This window comes from Neoarius graeffei, chromosome 9, assembly GCF_027579695.1.
Source record: "Neoarius graeffei isolate fNeoGra1 chromosome 9, fNeoGra1.pri, whole genome shotgun sequence".
In the NCBI taxonomy this organism is placed as follows: domain Eukaryota; kingdom Metazoa; phylum Chordata; class Actinopteri; order Siluriformes; family Ariidae; genus Neoarius; species Neoarius graeffei.
In genome coordinates this window covers 73684280-73705497 of record NC_083577.1, presented here as the reverse complement: position 1 = coordinate 73705497, position 21218 = coordinate 73684280, and the positions used below count along the sequence as shown (strand labels likewise).

Here is a 21218-nt window from a genome sequence, read left to right as displayed (position 1 = left end):
GATACTTAAACTCCTCCACTTGAGGCAGAACTTCTCCACCAACCTGGAGAGGGCAAGCCACCCTTTTCCGGTCGAGAACCATGGCCTCGGACTTGGAGGTGCTGATTCTCATCCCAGCCGCTTCACACTCGACTGCAAACCGCCCCAGTGCATGCTGAAGGTCCTGGTTTGAAGAAGCCAACAGGACAACATCATCCGCAAAAAGCAGAGATGAAATCCTGTGGTTCCCAAACAGGATTCCTTCTGGCCCCTGGCTGCGCCTAGAAATTCTGTCCATAAAAATTATGAACAGAACCGGTGACAAAGGGCAGCCCTGCCGGAGTCCAACATGCACTGGGAACAGGTCTGACTTACTGCCGGCAATGCGAACCAGACTCCTGCTCCGTTCGTACAGGGACCGGACAGCCCTTAGCAAAGAGCCCCGAACCCCATACTCCCGAAGCACCCCCCACAGAATACTACGGGGGACACGGTCGAATGCCTTCTCCAGATCCACAAAGCACATGTGGACTGGTTGGGCAAACTCCCATGAACCCTCGAGCACCCTATGAAGGGTATAGAGCTGGTCCAGTGTTCCGCGACCAGGACGAAAACCGCATTGTTCCTCCTGGATCCGAGGTTCGACTATTGGTCGAATTCTCCTCTCCAGTACCCTGGAGTAAACCTTCCCTGGGAGGCTGAGAAGTGTGATTCCCCTATAATTGGGGCACACTCTCCGGTCCCCTTTCTTAAAAAGAGGGACCACCACCCCAGTCTGCCACTCCAGAGGCACTGTCCCTGACCGCCACGCGATGTTGCAGAGGCGTGTCAACCAAGACAGCCCCACAACATCCAGAGACTTGAGATACTCAGGGCGGATCTCATCCACCCCCGGTGCCTTGCCACCGAGGAGCTTGCAAACCACCTCAGTGACTTCGGCTTGGGTAATGGACGAGTCCACCTCTGAGTCATCAGCCTCAGTCTCCTCAGTGGAAGACATGACGGTGGGATTGAGGAGATCCTCAAAGTATTCCTTCCACCGCCCGACAATGTCCCCAGTCGAGGTCAACAGCTCCCCACCCGCACTGTAAACAGTGTTGGCAGAGTACTGCTTCCCCCTCCTGAGGCGCCGGACGGTTTGCCAGAATTTCTTCGAGGCCGACCGATAGTCCTTCTCCATGACCTCCCCGAACTCCTCCCAGTTCCGAGTTTTTGCCTCCGCAACTGCCCGAGCTGCAGCACGCCTGGCCTGCCGATACCCGTCAGCTGCCTCGGGAGTCCTGGAGGTTAACATGGCCTGATAGGACTCCTTCTTCAGCTTGACGGCATCCCTTACTTCTGGTGTCCACCACCGGGTTCGGGGATTGCCGCCACGACAGGCACCGGAGACCTTGCGGCCACAGCTCCGAACAGCCGCGTCCACAATGGAGATAGAGAACATGGTCCACTCAGACTCAATGTCCCCCGCCTCCCTCGGAAGCTGGGAAAAGCTCTCCCGGAGGTGGGAGTTAAAGACCTCCCCGACAGAGTGCTCGGACAGACGTTCCCAGCAGACCCTCACCATACGTTTGGGCCTGCCAGGTCTGTCCAGCTTCCTCCTCCACCAGCGGATCCAACTCACCACCAGGTGGTGATCAGTTGACAGCTCAGCCCCTCTCTTCACCCGAGTGTCCAAGACATAGGGCCGGAGATCAGATGAAACGACTACAAAGTCTATCATTGACCTCCGACCTAAGGTGTCCTGGTGCCACGTGCACTTATGGACACCCCTATGCTTGAACATGGTGTTCGTTATGGACAAACCGTGACTAGCACAGAAGTCCAATAACAAAACACCACTCGGGTTCAGATCGGGGAGGCCGTTCCTCCCAACCACGCCCCTCCAGGTGTCACTGTCATCTCCCACGTGAGCATTGAAGTCCCCCAGTAACACAATGGAGTCCCCAGTCTGAGCACTCCTCAGTACCTCTCCCAGGGACTCCAAGAAGGCCGGATACTCTATACTGCTATTTGGGCCATAGGCACAAACAACAGCAAGAGCCCTCTCCCCAATCCGAAGGCGCAGCGAGGCGACCCTCTCGTTCACTGGGGTAAACTCCAACACATGGCGGCTGAGCTGGGGAGCTATAAGCAAGCCCACACCAGCCCGCCGCCGCTCACCACGGGCGACTCCAGAGAAGTGGAGAGTCCAGCCCCTCTCGAGGAGCTGGGTTCCAGAGCCCAAGCTGTGCGTGGAGGTGAGCCCGACTATCTCTAGCCGGTACCTCTCAACCTCCCGCACAAGCTCAGGCTCTTTCCCCCCCAGCGAAGTGACATTCCATGTCCCAACAGCCAGCCGCTGTGTCCGGGGATCAGGTCGTCAAGGCCCCTGCCTTCGACTGCCACCCAATCCACATTGCACCAGTCCCCTACTGCTACCTCTGTGGGTGGTGAACCCACAGGAGGTCGGGCCCACGTCACCTCTTCAGGCTGAGCCCGGCCGGGCCCCATGGGCAAAGGCCCGGCCACCAAGCGCTCGCATACGAGCCCCAACCCCGGGCCTGGCTCCAGGGTGGGGCCCCGGCTGCGTCATCCCGGGCGACGTCACGGTCCTCGGATTTTTCTCCATAGGGGTTTTGGTGTTTTTCGAGGGGAAATATTTGCATAAATTTAATGCTTGCATAATTGCATAGTGAAGAGATAGGTCTTGAGTATTAAGTTTGTTCCACCACCTGGATTCCAGTAGCTATGGTAAAGAGTTTTGATGCAGCTTTTTCTTTTGTTCAGTTAGCTTGCATTCATAACCTCTAGCTGATCTCCTGAATGTATCACAGTAAGTGTCATCACACTCAAGTAGACGCCATTTTTTTCTTTCAGATTTGGAGAATAGAGGACAATGAGCTAGTCTCTGTGGAGAGAAAGTGGCAGGGACATTTCTATGGTGGTGACTGCTACCTCATCCTCTACAAATATGAAGTCAACAACAAAGTGTGCTATATTCTTTACATGTGGCAAGTATGTGCATTTGTTATCCCATAACTGTCATACTGCAATGTTCATTATATTACTTTTCAGAATCACTGGTCAGTCATATTTGTGCAAGCTGTTTACATACTGTAACTTTTATGTATTGTTTCAGGGTCGTCATGCAAGCACAGCAGAACTGACAGCATCTGCATATCAAGCAGTCATTCTGGACCAGAAGTATAATGGAGAACCAGTGCAAGTTCGAGTGCCTATGGGGAAGGAGCCCACGCACCTTATGGCCATTTTCAAGGGCAGAATGGTGATTTATGAGGTGGGCATGTGGAATAACTAGCCTTTTGAAGGCTTTCAATACCCAAATGACTCATTTTTCCTCAGCACACCATTGAGAGGATGGCAGAATAAACAGTTACATTTGTCTGTGGTTTCTCCACACAATACTGATTAAACAACACAAATGCTTGCATATAATACAGGTGAGTATAATTGTTTGCATTCCTCAAGATCTCAAGGGAGAAATGGAAAATCCACTCTATTTTCCAATTTGTGAACAAGAAGTACAATTTCAAATGCAAATGTGGATGAGGAAATCCAAAATATGAAGGAAAATCAACAGAAGAATTGTGCTGCCTCCTTCATTTTTTCCTATACAAAGCTTTGCGCATAACTGTATTAGTTACTCAACTCAGCAGCTACACTACTTTTCTCTGCATTTGCACAAAAACACTTTAAAATATTTTATCAATTTTAACAGTTACATTTAAGCAATATCGCACAAGCAAGAGTGCTGTTGTACTAAATATCAGCACAGTTGTGACTCGGCTGTTATTGTGAAGTGCTGATATTCAGTATTAACTGTTGTATAATCATCAACAAATTATCGCTAAGGTATTCTTGGCAAAAAAAAGTACACTGGCAATGCAGAAGACAAATCAGTATTAACACTGTTTTATTTGATGTGGCAAAATATTAAAACTGTCATAACCTTCTACAAACCTCATTTTCAGAATAGTTGGGATATTTTCCAAAATGCAATAAAAACAAAAATCTATGATTTGTTAATTCACACGAACATGCATTTAACAGACAAAAGTACAAAGAAAAAAATTTTCAATAGTTTTACTGACCAACTGAATTGTATTTTGTAAATATAACCGAAATGCAACACACACAAAAAAGTTGGGACAGAGGCAAAATAAGACTGAAAAGTTTATAGGATTTTCAAGTAACACCGTTTTGGAAGATCCCACAATAAACATGTTAACTGGTAACAGGTGAGGGTATCATGATTGGGTATAAAAGGAGCATGCACCAAAGGCTCAGTCTTTGCAAGCAAGAATGGGTAGTGGCTCACTCTTTTGTACCAAAACTTGAGCGAATTGTTAGTCAATTCAAAAGGACATTTCTCAACACAAGATTACAGAGAATTTAGATCTTTCAAAATCTACAGGACATAATATCATGAACAGATTCAGGGAATTCAGAAACATCTCAGTGCGTAAAGGGCAAGGTCAGAAACCACTGTTGAGTTTGCCTGATCTTTGAGCCCTTAGGTGCCACTGCCTGAGAAACTCTCATGTTAATGTGACACATATAGCTACATGGGATCGGGAGTACTTTGGAAAACCATTGTCACTTAACAGAGTCTGCTGCTGCATCCAGAAATGCAACCTGAAACTGTACTATGCAAGGAGGAAGCCATTCATCAATTCTGTACAGAAATGCTGCTGCTTTCTCTGGGCCCAAACTCATCTCAGATGGACCAAAAGACAGTGGAAATGTTTGTTGTGGTCAGATGAGTCCACATTTCAGCTTGTTTTTGGGAAAACCAGACACTGAGTTCTCCATGCCAAAGATGAACACAACCATCCTGATTGTTATCAGACAAAGGTGCAAAAGCCAACATCTGTGATGGTGTGGGGGTGCATCAGTGCCAATGGCATAGGTGAGTTGCATGTGTGTGAAGGTATCATTGATGTGGAGGCATACATTGGGGTTTTAGAGAGACATACTGTACATTGCCATCAAGGCGACATCTCTTCCCAGGAAATCCATGTTTATTTCAGCAGGACAATGCCAGGCCTCATTCTGCATGGGCTACAACAGTGTGACCTTGTAGACACAGAGTGCATGTGCTTGACTGGCCTGCTGCCAGTCCAGATCTGTCTCCTATTAAGAATGTATGGCACATCATGAAGAGGAGGATCCGACAACGGTGACCACAGAATGTTGAACAGCTGAAGTCTTGTATCAAGCAAGAATGAACAAAAATTCCAATTGCAAAACTGCAACAATTAGTATCCTCAGATCCCATACAATTAAAGTGTTGTTAAAAGGAAAGGTGATGTAACACAATGGTAATAATGCTTCTGTCCCACCCTCTTTTTTTTTTGAGTGTGTTGCAGGCATCAAATTATAACTTTGCTTATATAGAGAAAATACAATTAAGTTGGTCAGTAAAACTATTGAAAATCTTTTCTTTTTACTTTTGTCAGTTGAATAAAGGTTCACACAAATTAAATCACTGATTTTTGTTTTTATTGCATTTTGGAAAATATCCCAACTTCTCTGGTAATGAGGTTTGTAGTTAGTGTTCTCCAATCCAGTTTCAGTTTTGAGATTTCATACATTTGTGTGTATATTTTATATATTTTATCTCCATCTGGGTAACACGTATCTGACTTACTTAAAAATGTAGTCATAATTGCCTCCTACTCTCTAATAATTTATAGGAAGGCAGTTCGAGAAATGACTCTTCTTATGGTCCATCAGGACCAAGACTGTTCCATGTTCATGGCTCAAATGAGTTCAATATACATGCAGTTGAGGTGACTGCTCGCTCTTCCTCACTCAACTCCAATGACGTGTTTCTACTCAGCACATCCAACTGCTGCTACCTGTGGTACGGAAAGGTCAGTGTCAATGCCAATTTTGTCTCAATTCCAACTTAATGAGATCAGCAACAAGGTTGGGATAGTAATTACTTTTAACACCAAGGAACATTTAAATTAAAACATTAATTAAAAAAGAAACAAATTCCATTTATGTGATATAACTCTCGTAAGTGGTTTTGTCCAAGTTGAATGTCACCTTAAGATGCTATATGTTGATTCCTAATCACTCACTGGCAATAAGAGCTTTCTAATATGAACTGTAGTGTCCGTATGGTCAAGAATTTACAGTTGGTGCCTCACAGCTTCAGTATTTGATCCTTAGCTCCAATGCCAAATTGACCCTAAATGAGTGCATGAGAGTGTTTGTGCAGTAGTTGTGATGAACTGCCATCCCACCAAGGGTGTATCCTGTCTTGCACCCAATATTCCCAGGATAGGTTTTTGATTCAGCATGACCCAAAAACAGTTATTGAAGATGACTGAATATTAAACTCTAAGTGTAATCACATGATGCTCTTTTCCTGTAGGGCTGTAGCGGGGATGAAAGAGAGATGGGTAAATCTCTGGCTGACATCATTTCCAAGAGAGAGAAGCATGTCGTAGCAGAGGGTCAGGAACCTGCTGACTTCTGGTTGAATCTTGGCGGAAAGTCCCAGTATGCCAATGACAAGAGGTGAAATTAAATAAAATAGTTAAATGTCAGCATTGCTAAAACTGCAATTTAATTTAAGCTCTGCTTTCTGTTCTCATGACTAGGTTGCAGGATGAAACCATTCAGATCACTCCCCGCCTCTTTGAGTGCTCCAATCAGACTGGTACATTCATTGCAACTGAGATTACAAACTTTAACCAGACTGACTTGGATGAGGATGACATCATGCTGCTTGACATCTGGGACCAGGTAAATGGTCTCACTTCTCACCCCACCCCCACAACCCTACCACCCCATAAAAAAAAACTTTTAACAATTTTCTGATTTATAGTTCTTAGCAGATGAAGCCTTATTCACACAGAATGTTATGCAAATAGGGTTTTACAGCAAATGAAAAAACAACTACGGTAGTTAACAACATAAGTTGCAGCCTATTCAGCAACATAATAGAATTTAAGCTCATGCTATGTATTGATAGTGGCAGATTAAAGATCATGAACATAACAACAGCCATTTTATGAAAACAAGTATTTGGTCTGTTACCTTTGACACAGCTTGGAAAAAAAGAAGAAAATAAATTTGGTTGGTTTTAGTAAAAAAAATTAACAGACATTTTTCACGTGTGAATTTAGCAACCAAAATATAGCTTAAATATAATAGGGTTGTGATAAAACTTACATCATCAGTTTGTAACTGAAAGCACTTCTCCATTGATCAGATATTCCTTTGGATTGGTAAAGGATCCAATGACAAAGAGAAGAAGGATGCTGTGGTTACAGCACAAGAGTACCTGAAAACCCATCCTGCTGGACGTGACCTAGACACACCAATCCTAGTGGTCAAGCAGGGGTTTGAGCCGCCTACCTTCACTGGCTGGTTCCATGCCTGGGACCCTCACATGTGGAGTGTATGCACATCTGAATAAGTTTAACAGTCACTAAGATCACTATTAATTTTATCATACATGATGTATGAGATGAAATCCAACAGCAGTAATCATCTCAAACTGAAAGGTGCTCTGCTTTCTCAGGGTGGAAAGTCCTATGAGGAACTGAAGTCTGAGCTTGGAGACGCAACAGACATCATTAAGATTACAGTGGTGGGTTGTGATGTAATTTTTCTTTATTAAACTTGTCCAATGAAGGTTTTGAATAATAGCTGGCTCTGGTGACCATCAGACACTAAACTGTATGTTGTAAATTTAGGACCTGACCAACTCTCACGTCAACCCAAAGGATTCTGGAAAGGTCCCCCTGTCCCCCAGTACACTGCCAAAATATCCAGCAGAAAAGCTGGTGAACTGCTCAGTAGAGGACTTGCCTGAAGGTGTCGACCCTTCCAGAAGAGAGGTATTTGCATGAATAGCTAAACAAAAGCCTACTGTTTGTGTTCTTCATTCTCAGATCAGACATACCCTTTATCTAAGTAATAAAACACATTAGGGCATGCTGCTATAGGGAAATAATAAATGATGGAGTGTTGTGATGTGGCCTAATTTGTTACCACCTGTCAGGGTGCAGGCACTTATAGATGCAGTCACAGGGGAGAGTGGGTGCATCGCAAACTGGCAGCCAAATCTGAATCATGAGACTAATAATGGGGTCAGTATAGAGAAAGGGGTCAGATGATGTACAAACAGTGTGTCAGAGATCAGGCAAAAGTTCAGAGTCAGGGATTAACAGAAAACAGGATCAAAGTCATGGAGAGTCAACAACTAGGAACAAACGACTTGGTATGATCAGGTAAAGATACAACCCCGATTCCAAAAGAATTGGGACAAAGTACAAATTGTAAATAAAAACGGAATGAATGCAATAATTTACAAATCTCAAAAACTGATATTGTATTCACAATAGAACATAACATATCAAATGTCAAAAGTGAGACATTTTGAAATTTCATGCCAAATATTGGCTCATTTGAAATTTCATGACAGCAACACATCTCAAAAAAGTTGGGACAGGGGCAATAAGAGGCTGGAAAAGTTAAAGGTACAAAAAAGGAACAGCTGGAGGATCAAATTGCAACTCATTAGGTCAATTGGCAATAGGTCATTAGCATGACTGGATATAAAAAGAGCATCTTGGAGTGGCAGCAGCTCTCAGAAGTAAAGATGGGAAGGGGATCACCAATCCCCCTACTTCTGCACCGACAAATAGTGGAGCAATATCAGAAAGGAGTTCGACAGTGTAAAATTGCAAAGAGTTTGAGCATATCATCATCTACAGTGCATAATATCATCAAAAGATTCAGAGAATCTGGAAGAATCTCTGTGCATAAGGGTCAAGGCCGGAAAACCATACTGGGTGCCCGTGATCTTCAGGCCCTTATACGGCACTGCATCACATACAGGCATGCTTCTGTATTGGAAATCACAAAATGGGCTCAGGAATATTTCCAGAGAACATTATCTGTGAACACAATTCACCGTGCCATCTGCCGTTGCCAGCTAAAACTCTATAGTTCAAAGAAGAAGCCGTATCTAAACATGATCCAGAAGTGCAGACTTCTTCTCTGGGTCAAGGCTCATTTAAAATGGATTGTGGCAAAGTGGAAAACTGTTCTGTGGTCAGACGAATCAAAATTTGAAGTTCTTTATGGAAATCAGGGACGCCGTGTCATTCGGACTAAAGAGGAGAAGGACGACCCAAGTTGTTATCAGCGCTCAGTTCAGAAGCCTGCATCTCTGATGGTATGGGGTTACATTAGTGTGTGCGGCATGGGCAGCTTACACATCTGGAAAGACACCATCAATGCTGAAAGGTATATCCAGGTTCTAGAGCAACATATGCTCCCATCCAGATGACGTCTCTTTCAGGGAAGACCTTGCATTTTCCAACATGACAATGCCAAACCACATACTGCATCAATTACAGCATCATGGCTGCATAGAAGAAGGGTCTGGGTACTGAACTGGCCAGCCTGCAGTCCAGATCTTTCACTCATAGAAAATATTTGGTGCATCATAAAATGGAAGATACGACAAAAAAGACCTAAGACAGTTGAGCAACTAGAATCCTACATTAGACAAGAATGGGTTAACATTCCTATCCCTAAACTTGAGCAACTTGTCTCCTCAGTCCCCAGACGTTTACAGACTGTTGTAAAGAGAAAACAGGATGTTTCACAGTGGTAAACATGGCCTTGTCCCAACTTTTTTGAGATGTGTTGTTGTCATGAAATTTGAAATCACCTAATTTTTCTCTTTAAATGATACATTTTCTCAGTTTAAACATTTGACATGTCATCTATGTTCTATTCTGAATAAAATATGGAATTTTAAAACTTCCACAGCATTGCATTCCATTTTTATTTACAATTTGTACTTTATCCCAACTTTTTTGGAATTGAGGTTGTACACTGAGCGATACTTCGCACTGGGTATTTGTGACTGAGGTCCTTAAGTAACACAGGTAATGAGGAACAGCTGTAGCTATGAGTAGAATTTGGGAGAGGGAGGGGACTGTGTTGCTTGGGAGTTGTAGGCTGTGGCGGCTGTGTTTGGAGGCGGCCCTGAGCTCGGATTGCTGGCACTATTACTGACACCACCCAAAGTTTTCCTATAATAGCATGACTAGAAATATTTATTCCAATTTTTCTTTAATTAATGACCAACACATACATTTATTTCCTGTTATGACTTACATCATAGCAGCTATAGTCTTTCTTTTACTAGACTCTGTTTTTCTATCTATCTTAAAATCGCAACCCCAAATAAGAAAAAGTTGGTATGGTGTGGACAATGCAAGTAAAAAAAAAGGAAGCAGTTATTTCTAAATTTACTTTGAGTAGCAAAGATGTGCTGAGGATCTCCAGTTTGTCAACAATGAGTGAGAAAATTATTTAAGTGTTTAAAAACAAATGTTCATCAAAGAAAGATATGAAGGGATTTGGATATTTCACCCTCAATGTTGCATAATATAATTAAATGGTTCAAGGACTCTAGAGGAATTTTGTTGTGTAAAGGGCGCAAGCCTAAACTGAACATGTATAATCTCCAATCCCTCAGACAGAACTGCATCCAGAACCGTCATTCATCTATAGCTGATATAACCGCATGGGCTTGGAATTACTTTGGCAAACTTTTGTCAAGCACTACAATATATAGTTACATCCACAAATGCTAGTTGAAACTTTACTATGCAAAAAGGAAGCCTTATATTAACTGTATCCAGAAGCTCCACTGACTACTTTGGGCTCAGAGGCATCTGGGATGGACCATCACACAGTGGAAACATGGACTGTGGTCCGACAAATCAGTATTCCAGGTCTTATTTGTAATAAATGGATGTCATGTGCTCCAGACCAAAAACTAAAAGGGCCATCCAGACTGTTACCAGCAAAAAGTCGAAAAGCTAGAGTCAGTCATGGTATGGGGTTGGGCCTAGAGAAAGATAACTTACATTTCTGTGATGGCAGCATTAATGCAGAAAAGTACATTGAAATTTTGGAGCAACATATGCTGCCTTCAAGATGGCATCTTTTCCAGAGATATTTCAACAATTAAATAATTGTGAATGCAAAACCACATTCTGCACACATTACAAAGGCATGACTGTGGAAGAAGAGGGTGGTTGCCCCCTCTGTCCCCAATAATGTGTGGTGAATTTTCAAACAAAAAAATATAACAGTGATGACCCTGTGCTTTTGTATTGTTTAGAGAAACTGGAGCCAATCCCAGCTAACCCTGGGCAAGAGGTGGGGTACACCCTGGGAAGGTCGCCAATATATCAGACAGCTAACACAAAAACAAACAAGCATTCACATGCACACCTATGGGCAATTTAGAATAGCCAGTTGACCTAGTCTTTGGACTGTGTGAGGAAATCAGAGCACCAGACACAGGGAGAACATGCAAACTCCACACAGAAAGGTCCCAGTCAGCCACAAGGTCAGAATTCAGAGCTTGCTTGTTGTGAGGCAACAGTGTTAACCACTGCACCACCATGCTGCCTGAGAGCTTTTCATGTTACTAGTAAACCAGACAATGCATTGTCCTCTGTCTTGAAGTTTATCTCAGTGGCAGAAAACCTATCAGGGCGGCATGGTGGTATAGTGGTTAGCACTGTCGCCTCACAGCAAGAAGGTCCGGGTTTGAGCCCCATGGCCGACGAGGGCCTTTCTGTGCGGAGTTTGCATGTTCTCCCCGTGTCCGCGTGGGTTTCCTCCGGGTGCTCCAGTTTCCCCCACAGTCCAAAGACATGCAGGTTAGGTTAACTGGTGACTCTAAATTGACTGTAGGTGTGAATGTGAGTGTGAATGGTTGACACTGGAAACTAATTCCATAAATGTTAAATAAATGTACAGTATACTTAAGAAAACTTCACCATCTCATCTCATTATCTCTAGCTGCTTTATCCTGTTCTACAGGGTCGCAGGCAAGCTGGAGCCTATCCCAGCTGACTACGGGTGAAAGGCGGGGTATACCCTGGACAAGTTGCCAGGTCATCACAGGGCTGACACATAGACACAGACAACCATTCACACTCACATTCACACCTACGGTCAATTTAGAGTCACCAGTTAACCTAACCTGCATGTCTTTGGACTGTGGGGGAAACCGGAGCACCCGGAGGAAACTCACGCGGACACGGGGAGAACATGCAAACTCCACACAGAAAGGCCCTCGCCGGCCATGGGGCTTGAACCCGGACCTTCTTGCTGTGAGGCGACAGCGCTAACCACTACACCACCGTGCCGCCCCAAAACTTCACCATATCAATGATTATATGTTTTTTATTGTTAAATAACACTAATCATTTTTATATTATCCTTAGATTACACAAAGTGTCCACCATACAAGTCCTCGTGAATTAGTTTTTATGACAGAAAAAATAACGTATTAGAATGAGCGCAAACTGTCATGTGCGCTGCAAATGGCTCTACAAAGAGAGAACTGCTGTTATAGTAAATGAATCAACACCCAACCCATCAGATTCAAGAATTCAACCGCAATGTGGAATAAAATCATTTAACTGTCCTTCTGACAATGAGATAATCTCTCACTTGTCTCTGTCCTCAGGAATATCTCTCCGAAAATGACTTCGATTTAGTCTTGGGTGTTTCACGGATGGATTTCTACAGCATGCCCTTGTGGAAACAGAAGAATCTGAAGAAAGAGAAGGGGCTGTTTTAAGTGTGACAACAGGAATCCTACATCAGTATGAATATCTAATTACCAGGGCAATGACATTACATGACAATGTAGATGACTGCCCCTATTGTGAAATCATAAATCTGTTTGTTTACATACATTTTATTTTAAGCATCATATAGGAAATTATGTAACTTAAGCAGAATTACTTTTTTTTGCAAATTTGAAACTAAGAAATGATTAGTTTGAGTTTTATGGAGATTGTTGAATAACATGCGCGAGTAATGCCTAGTAATTGAATGGACTATTTAAGAAAAAAAAATATTTAGTTGATAGGCAGCTTTTTCACAGTACTGTCTTTCATACATTCACAAATTTTTGCTGAAATACAGGATGAATCTGCAGTTTCCCTTCAGAGTCTTACAGATTTCAAGGGCATGGACCTATGGAATATCATTGTCATGATTATTATGACAAAAATGTTTAATATACACTAAAGGATATCAGTATGTTCCCAATACTACTGCCAATAAAATTATTATACTAATATTCTAATAGCACAAAACATTCTCGTGTCAATAATCATTCCTTATTGTGCTTGATTTTTAACAAATGCATGCATTTGTACTATTTCCTGAGTTCATTCCTTCCTTCCACAGTTTCACATCATCATATACATTAATCTGAACACACAACTGAAGGTGTATGCATGTAGTGCATTACTATATAATCCCAACAGTCTGTATTATTTTATTTGCTAGTAACATAAGGCAGTCTTTAAATGTCTAGATTTAAGACTAACTCTATTAGTTAAAAAATTGGCTGAAATGAAGAAAAAAAACACACAGGCCCTTTACATGCTTTATTCTTTTTAGAGCAGTGTACCTAGTTTTATTATACTTTAATGTAAATTAAATAACACATGCAAACATATGCAGAGTTCATAGATAGTAAAACTACTTCCTGGCTAAAGTCATAATCATAAACAGGAGTACCATGTCCTTGTCATAGAATGCAAAAACAAAAACAAACAAACAAAAAAAACAAATATTAAACCTTTGAGTATCAGTTAGGAAAATATGCCTGATGTCAAAAGCAGGACAGCCTAAAAGAAGATTAGCGAAAAGCTTGGTTAAAAAAAAAAAAAGTACCCCATATAATGACTGAGAACAGTAATGTTATAGCACTGTACTCCTTGTAATTTGCTTTCTGTAAAGTACTTGAGAATACTCACCAATAAATCGGCTACTATTTCATGACATTAACTGTTAGAAAAGAGAACTAAGTGAACTGCACATTGCTGTAACCCACAAAATCCAGTAATGGTCATTGTGAAACCAAAACCACAGCCTTCTACACCCTTCTATGTACTGACTGCAGTTGTACAGGTTATGGTTGTAATCTTTTTTTTTTCCCCATAAGTCCTCAGCCTAGTTTTTGAAAATCTTTCACCCTGACATTCAGGTCCAAACCTCCTTGTCTGTAATTAAGTGTTCAGCTAAATGGATTATTGTTTTGTTTGATTTCCCACTTTATTGGCAGAGACCTTGTTTATTTTATGTTTTCAATGAAAATAGTTCTGTGATTTTAGGGTCTTGTATAGGGTGACCAGATTTCCCTAGTCTGAAACCGGGACACTTTTGCACGTGACCATGCTCGTGCACGCACACCTTTTTTTTACGTAAACGTGACACTCAGAGAGGTGCTCTTATCATTTTGTTGAAGCTCACATTTATCAACATCTCACATGAAATAAAACAAACAGGCATTTTGTTATCTAGTAGCATAGTGGTATACAGATCAGTTAAATTATGGTCAGACAACAGATTTTGTAATGGCTGAGAATAGGCCAGGCTATGTCCATAGGCCAAATTTAAACTGATTTATTTCACCTGTTTGTGAGAACACCAAGAAGAATGCATATGCACATGTAGGCTATATCTCTAAAATTGTATGCACTATAGCATGAACTTAAAAAGTAGATATGTGACCTCAACGTAGCCTAGGTCAGGATCAACCTTACTAACCATTCCCCACAACTGAATGAATAAAGCAAGAAGATGTGTGCAAAAGTGAACACTTTAATGGAAGGTGCAACAAGCTGTTCAACACAGCAATATGGCCAAACTGTCAGAATGGTATGTTAAACAGAAACAAAAAAGAGACAAGTGATTTGAGAATATATACTACGGAAGCCGAGAGAGGATATAATCCTTTTTTTTATTCACCTTGTTACCCCGAGATAACAACATAATTAATTCAGGATCTCGAGAAAACAACACAACTAATTCGAGATCTCGAGAAAACAAAACCGTTATTCCATGATCTCGAGTAAACAGCTGAGAAATGGTTCATTCAGGTGCGCCAAGAGACTTGTGATATGCTGACTTTGGGGCTATTTCTCATTCTGTATAGACGCAACTTTGGTGATTAGAATGTCTGGAATAATCGATCACCTAATAAGGCAATATTTTGATCAGGGGTTGACACTGGTAGAGATTGCATTAAGTCTTTTAATAAGGGATAATTTCAAAATTAGTCCGCGGCACCTCCGCAGAAGACTGGCCCGGCTTCGTCTCTACCGACAGAGATACAGTGATCCAGCTGAGATCATGAAATAATTGCTTTGTTATCTCGAGATCTCGGAATAACAGTTTTGTTTTCTTGAGATCTCAGAATAACGGTTTTGTTTTCTCAAGATCTCGGAATAACGGTTTTGTTTTCTCAAGATCTCGAATTAGTTGTGTTGTTTTCTCGAGATCCTGAATTAATTATGTCGTTATCTCGGGATAACAAGGTGAATAAAAAAAAGATTATATGAAGGGCCTCTCGCGGCTTCAGCAATAAAGGAGGAGAGGGGCGACAGCCCAAGGAAAGCCCCCACAGGAGCGCACAGCATTTGCAACATAGGCTACCCAACTCAGTACAAGAACAAAACACTTACAGTGTGTGCAGTAGGCTTCGTGAGCATTGTTCTGCACCTCTCAGAGGAAGGGGTAGGTGCCCTGTAAATCTTTGGAAAAGGTACGTTTTCTTTTCGGCATAATTGCTGCGGCATTACTGCTGCTGGCGGCTAGACAAAGAACATTCGTGCCAGTTAATATTGTTGCATGGCAACACGTTCTGTTGTCTGGAATAATGTGGCTAAATAAACACCCATGCCACAGGGCCAGGGGGCAGTAACCAGGAAAGTCTGCGATTCCTGTCAATTCATCAAAATAGTAAATGCAGACATTTCTCCGCTAATGATTCCCACGCTGCTCAGTCGCAAACGTCGCGAGTGGCGAAAACCGGGACATATCTGTGTCCCGACAGACTTTTGTCAGGACTCGGGACACACAACCCCGAATCGGGACTGTCCCGGTAAAACCGGGACGTCTGGTCACCCTAGCCTTGTATACGATGAACCTTGCTATTAACTAACTAGAAACTTCACTTTCACCCAGTGCTATCACAAGTAAGAGTGAACTGTACAATAGCACCATCTGGTGAAATATAATTTTTGTTTTCTTATAACTGTCAGCAAAAACACAATACCTCCTTTTGAAAGCTTCCTGTTATTGGCCAAGACTTTTCTGATATATTTTCACTGCACCTTTGAAAATAAGCACCAACAATGGAAAATCTGCATTTTCATTACATCTAGAAGACTTAATTTCCTTTATTTGTATTTCATTTGTTGCACAGCAAAATGTACAACACAGCAGTGTATAGGATAGTATAGTATAGAACAGTATAGTATATTTTTTATAGCAGTGTATAGTTTGTACGCAGTAAAATCCCCAGTGTTGAATTAATACCTAAAGTGTTGAATCAACTCTTTCAGAGTTCGTTTGTGTCCAATTCAAAAGTTCTTCCCATGCCAGAAAACACTTCAGGTGGCGCTGTTCTCCATTTCAGTAGCCCTCGGCCTCTCGCCTATTACATAGCTAGGGTTACAGTGGAGGGCTAGTCCTTTGACAACTGCAAGAGTTTGGGTCCAACTGGACATGAATAAACACTATATGTGTTAATCCAACACTGTGGATTTCACTGTGCACAAACTGTACACTGCAGCAACAAATTTTTCTTCCAATTATTACTGTAATAAAACTTTAGGCTTTCATGGTTTAACATTTAAAAAAAAGCTCAAAGCAATATACACATCATGTTCTCTATAGACAGATGCCTTAATGGTTTAATGAGAGTCGTGGTTAATGAGTCTCTGTGCTATCCCCTGACAGATAGGCTCCATGGGTGGTGGTTTAAAAGTTCACATGAGTGGCTTCATCTGCAAACAGCACCTGCAGAGGCTTCAAACACACAATAAATTAATGTAAAGCCTCTTCTCATATATTTTGTGTGAATGTTTTAAGTTATTTGCTCTTTACCAGTAGAAGTGTTAATACTGTTCTTAGATAATGAGAACATTCCACTGACCACTGACTTGACTATAACATTAACCTTAATAGATACAATAAAAAACATAATGTGTACAATCATGTGCACAACAAGAATTACTGTTCAGATATACCGAAACACTGCTTTTGGTGTGAAGATGTGTTGGACTATGATTGGTAGAAAAGTCAACAGAAGCATACACTATGAAAAAAGGTTCTTCAGTTTGTCCTTCTTGGAAAAACCTGAAATATTTTATGATGAACCATACAGTACTACAGTAGTAGTTTCTTGGGAAAAGAAAATCCTTTTTAGTTTCCAAGTAGAACCCCTTTGTAATGCTTTCTACTCAGAACTGTACTAATGCCACAGAAGTTTTTTCAAGGAACCTTTTTAAGGTAAGAAGCTTTCCCAAAAGAGTGGAGGTTGTTATAACAGTAAAGTGGGGACCAACATGATTTTGGAATGGTCACATATGGATGTGATAATTGGGTGTCCACATACTTTTGGCCATATTGTGTATTTATGACCTCAGACTATACGTTGTCTTTAAAACCTCTGCACAAAATCTGCAACCTGTCTTTGTGTGACTTCTTTTCAAAATATTTTTCAACTTCAAACCTCTAAGATATGAAATTTAAAAAAGCAGTACGTGGAATTATGGATTTAAAACAATTGTGTGTTAAATAAAATGTATTAATGGCAATAGTACTAAAAGTACTAATAGTAAGTTAGACTGTCTGAGGCTTTTGTCTGAGGAGGAAGCAGTTCTGCTAGTTCTTCTCGTTTTCTCACACTATTCACCCCCTTGGGAATAAAGGTATGTATAAGAGCCATAGACATTAGAGTCATGACCTCACTTAGTGATCAGAACTTGGGAAGCATCTGGAACAGGCCAGCTAAATGAAAGAGCTGAGTAATCTTTCAAAGAAAAAGTATAGTTTTCAGATATCTTTTTTCAAATATTTACACAAATAACAAAATTAGTCAAGTATTTATGGGACAGCATGATACTGTAGGCTACCTTATACAGATATCTCCAAACTCACTGTCCTGCAGTGTTTCCATATGAAGAGCCTCTCTGCCCGTGATCCAGCCACAGAGCACTGTAGAGTGATGGGCCACAGTATCAAAACCACAGATCTTTTTAAACCATGTGTCTTTCCAGGCATCTTCTTCATCTTGACTGCTATAAACTGCCTTATCTTCAGGTCCTTTGTCCCACACAAGCTGAATTCCTGTATAGCCTTCTGACCAAACTCATTCACTGAAACACAGGAAAATCTTATCCACCATACCAAATCTGAGTCTCTCAATTGCATTCAGCTTTGATTTTGGAAAGGCAGTTGGGTGGCATGGTGGTGTAAGTGGTTAGCACGGTTGCCTCACAGCAAGAAGGTTCTGGGTTCAAACCCAGTAGCCAGCAAGGGCCTTTCTGTGTGGAGTTTGCATGTTCTGTCTGTGTGGGTTTCCTCCGGGTGCTCTGGTTTCCCCCACAATCCAAAGGCTCCCAACTGTTCCCTGGGTGCTGTTAGCATGGCTGCCCACTATTCTGGGCATGTGTATGTTCACTGCTTCAGATGGGTTAAATGCAGAGAGGAAATTTCACAAGTGTGTGATGAATAAAGTTGTGCTTTCTTTCTTTTTCAAACATGGTTCTTGCGTGTTGTTTTAAAACCCCCAGAGATAAAGTCACAAGCACATGGCCAGCTTTGATGATCTGTGCCGAGTTTCCCAAAAGCATCATAACACAAAGATCATCATTAAATGGTAGTGCGAGCAGCACAATGAACTCTCTCTCCTAGTTAAGATGCTCTTAGCGTTAAGAGGCTTATGGGAAACCCACCCCTGATCATTTTCACAGATTACTTGAACAGCATGGTTCTGTTCTTTGCCCTCATTGCTTTGAGAGTTTGCTTCCAAGTCCCATTGGATGCTTTTCAGTGCTGTATTTCTCAGAGTAGTTTCTAAAGGTAGACCTTTCAGAAGAAGATCTAAAATTGCTTGACAACCCCCAGGACCCAGAGAATTACAGTGGAGCTTGAAAGTTTGTGAACCCTTTAGAATTTTCTATATTTCTGCATAAATATGACCTAAAACATCATCAGATTTTCACACAAATCCTAAAAGTAGATAAAGAGAACCCAGTTAAAAAAATGAGACAAAAATATTATACTTGGTCATTTATTTATTGAGGAAAATGATCCAATATTACATATCTGTGAGTGGCAAAAGTATGTGAACCTTTGCTTTCAGTATCTGGTGTGACCCCCTTGTGCAGCAATAACTGCAACTAAATGTTTCTGGTAACTGTTGATCAGTCCTGCACACCAGCTTGGAGGAATTTTAGCCCATTCCTCTGTACAGAACAGCTTCAACTCTGGGATGTTGGTGGGATGATTTCTCTGGGATGATTTCTTCACATGAACTGCTGGCTTCAGGTCCTTCCACAATATTTTGATTGGATGAAGGTCAGGACTTTGACTTGGCCATTCCAAAACATTAACTTTATTCTTCTTTAAACATTCTTTGGTAGAACAACTTGTGTGCTTAGGATTGTTGTCTTGCTGCATGACCCACCTTCTCTTGAGATTCAGTTCATGGACAGATGTCCTGACATTTTCCTTTAGAATTCGCTGGTATAATTCAGAATTCATTGTTCCATCAATGATGGCAAGCCGTCCTGGCCCAGATGCAGCAAAACAGGCCCAAACCCTGAGACTACCACCACCATGTTTCACAGATGGGATAAGGTTCTTATGCTGGAATGCAGTGTTTTCCTTTCTCCAAGCATGACACTTCTCATTTAAACCAAAAAGTTCTATTTTGGTCTCATCCATCCACAAAACATTTTTCCAATAGCCTTCTGGCTTGTCCACATGATCTTTAGCAAACTGCAGACGAGTAGCAATGTTCTTTTTGGAGAGCAGTGGCTTCCTCCTTGCAACCCTGCCATGCACACCATTGCTGTTCAGTGTTCTCCTGATGGTGGACTCATGAACATTAACATTAGCCAATGGGAGAGAGGCCTTCAGTTGCTTAGAAGTTACCCTGGGGTCCTTTGTGACTTCACTGACTATTACACGCCTTGCTCTTGGAGTGATCTTTGTTGGTCAACCACTCCTCTGGTAGGGTAACAATGGTCTTGAATTTCCTCTATTTGTACACAGTCTGTCTGACTGTGGATTGGTGGAGTCCAAACTCTTTAGAGATGGTTTTTTAACCTTTTCCAGCCTGATGAGCATCAACAATGCTTTTTTCTGAGGTCCTCAGAAATCTCCTTTGTTCGTGCCATGATACACTTCCACAAACATGTGTTGTGAAGATCAGACTTTGATAGATCCCTGGTCTTTAAATAAAACAGGGTGCCCACTCACACCTGATTGTCATCCCATTGATTGAAAACACCTGACTCTAATTTCACCTTCAAATTAATTGCTAATCCTAGAAGTTCACATACTTTTGCCACTTACAGAAATGTAATATTGGATCATTTTCCTCAATAAATAAATGACCAAGTACAATATTTTTCTCTCTTTTGTTTAACTGGGTTCTCTTTATTTACTTTTAGGACTTGTGTGAAAATCTGATGATGTTTTAGGTCATATTTATGCAGAAATATAGAAAATTCTAAAGGGTTCACAAACTTTCAAACACCACTGTATGGAATTCCCCATCTAATGCAATATAATCACTAGCCTGAGATGCAGACACTTCGTATAAAGATGATGCAGCCTTGTCTGTACATTCATTTCTTTTGCACCATTCAAAAATTCTTGATCCATCTTCTGAAGATGCTAAAGCAGATTAAGCAAAGGACACAGCCAGGTAATCTCCCAAAGTAAGGACTCTGTCCCTGCATTCCAACAATGTCTTAAAAACCTTGGAGATTAGGTTTTCAAATAAAGAGCCGACACCATCAGCAAGTCCATCTGGCAAGTCTTTTCCACCCTCCTTAAAAACATAGTCTAGAGAATTCTCAGAACTGTCTATCAAAGCTTCTCCAGCTCCAGATTCTGGTTTTTTGTTGTTGTTGTTGTTGTTTTGTTTCTGCTAATTAGTAGAGGCATTTTCCATTCTGTTCATGGATCCAGTTAGTACTAAGCTCAATAATGTTCTCTTTAAATGGTTTAGTAGTGCAAACTCTTCCTCCTACTTGGTCTTTAGCTTCGAGGATCTTGACATGCTGAAATCCAGCCTGGATCAAAGAGGCTGCTGCAGCCAAACCTGCAAATCCTGCACCAACTACCACAATCAT

The 21218-nt window shown here is 41.6% G+C and overlaps 1 protein-coding gene and 1 pseudogene across 1 annotated transcript in view; one reads left to right on the top strand and one right to left on the bottom strand.

The window, feature by feature from the left end:
- The window catches only part of vil1 (villin 1), a 38707-nt gene extending 25602 nt beyond the window's left edge, over window positions 1-13105 (top strand). Inside the window, exons 13-21 of the mRNA XM_060930264.1 lie at window positions 2836-2973; window positions 3098-3256; window positions 5676-5855; window positions 6365-6510; window positions 6594-6738; window positions 7208-7396; window positions 7520-7588; window positions 7695-7838; window positions 12512-13105. Of these exons, the coding sequence (XP_060786247.1) occupies window positions 2836-2973; window positions 3098-3256; window positions 5676-5855; window positions 6365-6510; window positions 6594-6738; window positions 7208-7396; window positions 7520-7588; window positions 7695-7838; window positions 12512-12625 (1284 nt within the window). The 3' untranslated portion in view covers window positions 12626-13105. The remainder of the gene's footprint in view (window positions 1-2835; window positions 2974-3097; window positions 3257-5675; window positions 5856-6364; window positions 6511-6593; window positions 6739-7207; window positions 7397-7519; window positions 7589-7694; window positions 7839-12511) is intronic.
- Window positions 13106-17816: 4711 nt separating this feature from the next.
- Window positions 17817-21218, bottom strand: LOC132892183 (spermine oxidase-like; annotated as a pseudogene).